At 37.1% G+C, this 9108-nt stretch overlaps 1 protein-coding gene across 2 annotated transcripts in view; it reads left to right on the top strand.

Annotated features, from left to right (window-relative positions):
- The window catches only part of hs3st1 (heparan sulfate (glucosamine) 3-O-sulfotransferase 1), a 41974-nt gene extending 32866 nt beyond the window's left edge, over positions 1-9108 (top strand). The window contains exons 1-2 of one of the 2 annotated variants that reach the window (XM_058373631.1): positions 2535-2804; positions 5613-9108. In XM_058373631.1, coding sequence (XP_058229614.1) covers positions 5736-6830 — 1095 coding nt within the window. In that variant the 5' untranslated portion in view covers positions 2535-2804; positions 5613-5735 and the 3' untranslated portion in view covers positions 6831-9108. Of the gene's footprint in view, positions 1-2534; positions 2805-5612 lie in introns of those variants that run through there. The other variant, XM_058373640.1, reaches the window with a different exon arrangement.

Here is a 9108-nt window from a genome sequence, read left to right as displayed (position 1 = left end):
GTCTATCTATGGCGAGCTCATTGTCCTGAAATAAATCAAACCAACATGAGAACAATAAATCAAGGCACTAGCTAAATTTAATCCTAGTCATAACAATGTTTTTACTGTATAAGCTTAGCAAACTCTTGGTGAGGTTCGCCAGTCAGTCGCTTTTCTTAAACAAACAGCATTGGATGAATGAGCAGAGAATAAAATCTTCTCCTTTCAGATGTGGAGCTAAAAGAAAATCATAAAGGCCAGCAGTTTTTCCCCTTTAAAATATACTTTACTTTGAGTGTAAAGTGTCATCTGGTGTTTACTAGCTGTTTATTTTCCACTGGTACCTTCCATTATCTACTTACATTTCATTACTTAGATTAAAATTATGGATAATATCCATAAAATCCAGCGAGGTAGCAAATGGTAGGTCAGTCATTTGTAAGCTCTAAAATCTTTTCCAGACAATATTTCCCCGGACTTTAATCATCAGGGATAAAGCATCTGCAAAACAGATATCCATTTCAACAGAAACAATAAAAGGGAAGACAAAGACCTTTTCTTCGAGCAGCTTCACACTTCCAGAGAAAAGTAATAACATGTGTTGTCTTGCACAGCATCATTGCTCAGTCCATTAGCAATCTCTAAACCGAAATATGAAACAGAGCAGTCACCTCATTGATCTCGATAAGGAAATAAACTGGAATTATACTAAGGGTTTCTGAATAATGTCGTTGTTCAGCAGGTAATAGCTCGAGGGTTTTACGAAATATTACACAAAAACAAAAAGATTTCTAAACACATGTGAATCAAGAAATACATCTGTATTGAGGTGGTCAGTGGTTTTTATTTTACAGTTTAAACTCTGTCAACTAGCTATTAGCATGAGTACAACATGAGATCAGGCCTCACCTTCTAACCAGATACATTAGCATCCTGCTGAATTTTGTGTGTATTTTGTGTTCCCAGTGCTCTTTGATTTGATGTAAATCAGATTAATACTACTAATAATACTCAGATTAATTAACAAACAGTTGTCATAACATCTTTGGAAGGAGTCTCCAGTGCCAGCACTTTTTTTAAAAGAGTTAATAAGTTTTCAGCCACTGAATGCAGTAATATGACCTGCTGATTTTGTTTGTCTTGTTAACTTTAACAGAAAGAAAATGCAATTCTGATCAAATGATACTAGGAATAATTTGTCCCGCTGATGTTCCATGGAGCAATGGAACAAAGTAGTTAAAAATTGTTATAAAAGCACATCCCAGATATTTTAATATATAATCATTTATTATGCTTAAGATGCGTTTCCTTTAAATGGTACATTAGTTAAAGATTAATCCTTTTCCCTCCAAGATTAGGTCTCTGATGGTTAGATATCTTGATTTGATTCTCGCTCATGTCTAAAAAAAACAAAAGTTCCGCCCACAAAATTTTATTTATTTGTTTGTTTGTTTATTATTTTGTTAACATGACATGGGACCAAGAAAAAAAAGCCAGGGGTACAGGCATAGACAAAAACTCTGCAGCATCCTGTGACAATAAACAAAAAATAATTATATTAATTTTTAAATTAATTCTTTCTTTCTTTCTTTAACATGACATAGGAACCAAGAAGAAAGCCATTAATTAAAAAAAAAAAACAATAAACTAAAAAGTACATTAAATAAATAAATAAATAAATAAATAAATAAATAAATAAATAAATAAATAAATAAATAAATAAATAAATAAATTCAAATGTTTATTTATTTATTTATTTATTTGTTAACATGACATAGGAACCAAGAAAAACAGCACGGCATACAGGTAAAGACAAAAACTCCACAGCATCCTGTTACAAAAAACAAAACAACCAAACAAACAAATAAATAAAAAATAAACTAAAAAATAAAATTGAAAAAGTAAGTAATTAAGCAAATGAATAAATAAATAACACAGAATTTATAGTGGCCAGTGGTGTGTCTAAAAAATGACGAACAGGAAGTGCGTCCAAACACAAACAAACATTCCTGACCGGAAGTCAGTTTTCTAAACAAGTTTTCCAAGTGTCTCTAACTTCATACATTTTTGCTAAGGCCTCGGTTTAATGCATGTTTTATTTATTTATTTATTTATTTATTTATTTATTTATTTATTAATTAATTTATTAATTTATTAATTAATTATATATAGATATACAATATTGCGTCTTTAAGCACATTAACAGAAGGTACTAATGAAGGATATTAATGTAAGGATGCTTGCTGGAGATTATTTGTCAGTGTGAATTAATATGCATGGTTTGTACGGTTATCTTATTTAACAAACAGCTCAGAGTATCATTTTATTTCCTTATTCTTAATCTGGATTAATGAACAACCCTGATTGTCTCTTTAAAAAAAACCTGGCAAGGACGACCTTGGGGAGTCGAAATCACTTATTGACTCACTCACTGACTCACTGACTCACTCACTGATTCACTAAAAGGGAAGGATTTCTCCAGTGTACCTGCGTATTTACATCCCGGAAGTAACCAGGGAGGGCCAAATCGTCGAGCTTTCCTTAATGGGTGTGGCCTTGTAATTGCGCAACAGAAGGGGCGTGTCGGATTGATATAATGATAGTCCAAGTGGAGGGAGCTGACGGTCAAAAACTTTCAGGCTGGACGAGCGAGCGCGATTTATTCGGATTTAACTAGCGAACGAATAACAAACACGCACGTGTGTGTGTGTGTGTGTGTGTGTGTGTGTGTGTGCCCGCCCGGAAGGGGTTTAACAGCGTGTAGCGATGGTGTGTGTGTGTGCTTCGTAAGCGCGTGAGCATTTCTTCACCTCTCCACTCTACAGGTAAGTTACTGCCATATACTACTACTACTACTACTAATAATAATAATAATAATAATTATTATTATTATTATTATTATTATTATTATTATTATTATCATAATAATAATCCTAATAATGATCATCATCATACACCTGTGATGTTGAACCTATACATCCTAAAGTGTGTAAATGAGACGCACACTTTGCATTGTTAATGTTCACCCAGTGATACACACTCACCTGCTATAAACACTTTGAGTCTGCTTTAGGCTTTATTAGCAAACTCCTTCTTTAATAAAAAGCTTAATTTACTGTAGCAATAATAATTAATACATTTTTAAAAAAATTTTTTTATTTAAAAATTTTTTTTAAAAATGTTTCCAAAACATTGTTTATTTATTTATTAATTAATTAATTTATTTATTTATTACCTGGCTGTAAGAATGCCCTTATTTATTCTATATTAATTGCGACCACATTAGAGTTCCTAATGTGATTGTAATAAACGTTCATAATAACTGCTGTTTTTGTGTGTATACTGTATAAAGGAATGCATTTTGGGTCATTTAAACATTTTGTGCTCTGTGTGTGTGTGTGTGTGTGTGTGTGAGAGCTCATTTTCCTGGACGCTCATTTGACTGGACACTGACAATCACGCCTTTATGACCGTTACAATATTCAGCCTGCTTAAAATGCTTAAGAATGAAATATTATGTGTGAACAAGGTTATAGAAGGTATATAAAAAATAAAAAAATCCCTTCATGAGCCCGAAGTGTGAAGTGAATGGAGAAAACAACAACAACACAGCTTGGCATTTTTTCCCCAAAAAACAGAACATTCTTGCTAACATTTACAATCCACTGACGCCGGAGGCTTCTTTCCTAAACGTTAAACAAACATCGCCTCAGAGAAAGCCGTCTCGACGCATAGATCACACGAAGCGTCTAGTACAAGTTCCCGTGACTTCAGACCCTCTTCAGAATGAGTGCAGCTGCAGCGCTGTCAGAGTTGCTATTCTAAAATATTCATTAACCCGCTTTAAAAGGTGACCTGTGACTGATTCTAGACCCGTTTGATTTAATTGGGTCTAAGAGGAGGCTTCTGGTCTCGGGTGGTTTTGTGTTATCAGACCGCGGTTTAATGGAGATTCACTCGTCCCGGTGGACTGTGATATTTGTGTATTTTATCATTTTAGCACTCCAGGCTGTCTACAAGAGAACAAGAACGAACGGCCATACAATCCCCAGAGTTCTCTAGAAACCAATTCCGTGAATATATGTGGGATCTCAGGGCTCTCGTATGTCTTGACTGTAAGAGCTTTCACCCAAATGAGGATAGGTTCCCTTCTGAGTCTTCCTCTTACCATATTAATTGAGTTATTCCTTGACACAGTCACCCTAGGCTTGCTCATCAGGGTACTATTGTATACTTGTACAATACATACACTATATTGCCAAAAGATTTGGGACAAATCCAAATCATTGAATTTAGTCTCTGCTCTAATTCATCCCAAAGGTGTTGAGGTCAGGACTCTGTGCAGGCCAGTCAAGTTCCTCCACACCAAACTTGCTCATCCATGTCTTTATGGACCTTGCTTTGTTCACTGGTGTGCAGTCATGTTGTATTCCCACAAAGTTGGGAGCATGAAATTGTCCAAAATGTCTTGGTATGCTGAAGAATTAAGAGTTCCTTTCACTGGAACTAAGGGGCCGAGCCCAGCCCCTGAAAAACAACACCTGAATTCAATGATTTGGAGGGATGTCCCAAAACTTTTGGCAATATAGTGTATGTCTCAATTTGTATGTCTCACAGCTAAAATGGCAAAAATCTGAGTTCGTAGACAAGTAGGACAATCAATGTCCAAGAAGCCAGCTAGGACACTGAAAGCGTTACAGAGCTCACTGGGTTAAGGTCCAGCAGGGGCAGCTTGGTGGACCTGGGGTTCGAACTCACCTTAGCCACTAAGCTACCACATCTCCCAGGCAGCACGTCTACAAGCATCTGTGTGAATCCATTTCTGATAAAGCCCAGTCCGTAAGTCTAGGAGTTTTTGGAAAATAGTTTCAATGGTCCTGTGAGACTTGAGCACTTTGGCTCTAAAAGGTAAAGTTTGAAATCAGCCAAATACAGCCTAGGTTCCTATGATGATGATGATGAAGCATGGTGGTGGTAGCATTAAGCCACTTCAGAGAAAGTTGTGTTCAGAAAGTCTAGGAGATTTTGGAAAAAAGGTTTTGTAGTCTGATGAGACAATAAGTTGAGGCATTTAGTCTAAAAGCTTGGAACCAACCAAATACAGCTCAGGTTCCTGTGATGAAGCATGGTGGTGGGAGCACCACGCCCTATTTAAGCAAGTTGTTGAGACAATAATAAGTCACAACACACTACAAAAAAAATAGAGAAAAGAAACAGCTTGGAAAAAAAAGTTTTGTGTTTAGGAATGGTCAAGGACCAGCTAATTCGAATAATTATATGAATTTTCCATTGGAAGAATAAGGGGGTGAATACTTATGAATTAAGCTTTTTTTTGTAAATAATGTGGAGATCTGAATACTGTGTCATTTTATTTCTCATTCTTCTAAAGGACAAAAGGAGCAAAAACAAAAGGGGGGGAAATCCAGCAAAAATCATTTAATCACACCCTAATGGTGGCATTATATTATTATACTCTATCCTTTAATGCATTGTGTAATATAAAGTGTGTGTGTGTGTGTGTGTGGTTTTTGGATTAAGTAGCTTGGCTGTATTTGAATACTAAATCTATGATAATTGCACACCTTTGGATTTTATCTATATAATCATGTTGCTATTTTCTGTTTTCTTTTCAGATACATACAAAGCACCTTTTGTATGCAGTGTGTGTGTGTGTGTATGTTACTGGATGAAGGGCTCAGCCGAAGTCATCTGTTCAGCACAAAACTGAGAATCATCAGCCTTAGGCAGATCTCCTCATGGCGGCCGTATTCATCACCTTGCTCCTCTTCTTCCCTTTTCCTCCGTCCATTTCTTCACGTCCGTTTCCAGAGACACGAGAGTCCATCGGAGTGGACAGGAAAGCCGTCCAACAAAATGGAGGCAGCGTTAAAATCAACCAGTTTAGCAACAACGTGGTTCAAAGTTCAGGAGCACAGAATGACGGAGGAGTGAACCAGAACACAATCAATCAAGAGAAAAGAAACAGACATGAATATCTATATTTAAGTGAAACTACAAGTCAAAACATCAGGGGAACAGAGCAAAACAGAAGCGAAACCAGCCATAACAGTGACTTTACACGTCGTCTACCGGATATTATTATCATTGGGGTGAGGAAGGGTGGAACGAGAGCATTGCTGGAGATGCTCAGCCTTCACGACTCCATCGCTGCCGCTCAAAGCGAGGTACACTTCTTCGACTCGGATGCTCATTACCAGCGAGGACTCGAGTGGTACACGTCGCAGATGCCGCTGGCTCGACCCCATCAGCTGACGGTAGAAAAGACTCCGGCATACTTCACCTCCGTTGACGCTCCGGACCGAATCTTTCACATGAACCCTTCCGTCCGGCTCTTGCTCATCGTCCGAGATCCTGTGGATCGGGTTCTTTCGGATTACACGCAAGTCTTTCACAATCAGCTTCAAAAACACAAAATCCCTCAACTCATCGAGGACCTCCTGCTCCGAGACGGCGAGCTCAACCTGGGCTATAAAGCCGTGAACCGAAGCGTCTATCACCCGCACATGCAGCGATGGCTACGGGTTTTCCCACGTGACAGCTTTCACATAGTAGACGGCGACGCGCTAATCAGAGACCCATTACCGGAGATGAAAAAAGTCGAACGCTTTTTGCACCTGGAGCCGCAGATCACCGAGGACAACTTTTATTTCAATCGGACGAAAGGCTTTTACTGTTTGAAGGAACAAGGCCACGAACGCTGCCTACACGAATCGAAGGGACGGACGCATCCAAACGTGGCGCCAGAAATCCTGCAGAAGTTATGCAAATACTTTCAGGAACCGAACAGGAAGTTCTTTGAGCTGGTAGGACGAACATTCGATTGGAAGTGAGAACGCATAATGTGCAACTGTTCATGCGAATGGATGAGGTGGGAATAAAAGCTCGTTTATATGCAAATGAAACCAGGTCTTTAAACGTAATGGAAGAATGTTTGCGACGTGTGTTGTGTGAGTGTTTGAGAAGAAAATCTGACAAGGAGTTGAAATCCTGTCGAATCCATGCTAGCATCTGAGCAAAAGTAGTCTGACATCATTATACTGGATGTCGGACTTGTTACAGACTCTACCAGTTACCGAAGGATGTAGATGCAGACGATGCGACTGATGCGCTAAGAAAAACTGCAGAAATATTGTAATGTAAAAATCTGTTTTCTGAAACAAAAGGGAAGTCTTGCCAGAGTAGGATAGTGGAGGAGATTACCATTTAACCTGAGATTGATAATATAGTACAACATTGTTCATTACAGAACAAAAGGGCATTCACAAGCGACCTGACTGAAAACCCCCACACACACACACACACACACACATCTGGCTCAATTTGAATTATCAATGGGAGGTTATTTAAATCTGAAAGGAAATAAATTCAACTAAAACTAGGCCATAAAAACAGAATGAAAAAAAATCTGAACACACACACACATCTAAATAAGGCTGAAATGAACACCTCATATTTTAGTGTTTCATAAACCATGCTGGAAATAGAGCACACATATTTTTTTGTATTTTTGGTTTTGTTTTGTTTAAGGATTTAAATGTGCCGTCATCACCTCACAGCTCTACCTGTGTGTTTGCAGCGGATTAAAATGGCAGCAGTTCAGAAAATAATGCAAGGCAAAAACGTGTATATTTATTTTGTTGTTGCGTTTTATTTACACCTCACAACACTGTACTTTTGTGTATTTTTCAAAGAAAAGAAGTAGGGAAAAAAAACATGGATGACCACTTTGGACACCAACTGCAGTATAACAGTAAAACACCAACTACAGTATAACAATAAAAATAATAATAATAAAAATAGTAACAAAAATAAAAAAGTATTAAATATAAAAAGTAATAAATATTTTAAATAATTTGATAATTATGTACATAAAATGCTTTTTTTTTGTCATGTTTGTATTGTAACTTATGTAATATAATATTTTAATGTATATAAAATTATATAAATAAATCTCCAACATGTTTCCGTGAAACCTCCGGTTCGCCCTCATCATCATCATCATCTCTCAGGTGGAATTTCTTCATTTAGCTCAAGGGAAAATAATTGCATTTCATGTTTAAACACAAATCCAAAGCGCACGTCTCCTTCCAAAAAAAAAAAAGAAGGAAGAGTTTCCTCTATCCGATGATGAGGAAGTGGTTAAAGAAAAACAAAGACATGAGGCTGATCTCTAAACCAGGGCAGAAACAAAGCAGTAAACTGGCTATAATCTGACAGACTAGTGTTCCAGAAAACAGAATAATATACAAGCTAGTTTTAGAGAAAGCAGGCTAATACATAAGTTAGTTTTAGAGAAAAAAGGCTAATACACAAGCTAGCTTTAGAGAGAACAGTCTAATACTCAAGCTAGCTTTAGAGAGAACAGTCTAATACACAAGCTAGCTTTAGAGAGAACAGTCTAATACACAAGCTAGCTTTAGAGAGAACAGTCTAATACACAAGCTAGCTTTAGAGAGAACAGTCTAATACACAAGCTAGCTTTAGAGAGAACAGTCTAATACTCAAGCTAGCTTTAGAGAGAACAGTCTAATACACAAGCTAGCTTTAGAGAGAACAGTCTAATACTCAAGCTAGCTTTAGAGAGAACAGTCTAATACTCAAGCTAGCTTTAGAGAGAACAGTCTAATACACAAGCTAGCTTTAGAGAGAACAGTCTAATACTCAAGCTAGCTTTAGAGAGAACAGTCTAATACTCAAGCTAGCTTTAGAGAGAACAGTCTAATACACAAGCTAGCTTTAGAGAGAACAGTCTAATACTCAAGCTAGCTTTAGAGAGAACAGTCTAATACTCAAGCTAGCTTTAGAGAGAACAGTCTAATACACAAGCTAGCTTTAGAGAGAACAGTCTAATACACAAGCTAGCTTTAGAGAGAACAGTCTAATACACAAGCTAGCTTTAGAGAGAACAGTCTAATACACAAGCTAGCTTTAGAGAGAACAGTCTAATACTCAAGCTAGCTTTAGAGAGAACAGTCTAATACTCAAGCTAGCTTTAGAGAGAACAGTCTAATACACAAGCTAGCTTTAGAGAGAACAGTCTAATACACAAGCTAGCTTTAGAGAAAAAGGATTAAACACAGAAACTAGCTTTACTTAAACAGGACAAAA

The sequence above is a fragment of the Hemibagrus wyckioides genome, linkage group LG02, assembly GCF_019097595.1.
Source record: "Hemibagrus wyckioides isolate EC202008001 linkage group LG02, SWU_Hwy_1.0, whole genome shotgun sequence".
Classification (NCBI taxonomy): Eukaryota; Metazoa; Chordata; class Actinopteri; order Siluriformes; family Bagridae; genus Hemibagrus; species Hemibagrus wyckioides.
This window is presented reverse-complemented; position numbering and strand designations above follow the sequence as displayed.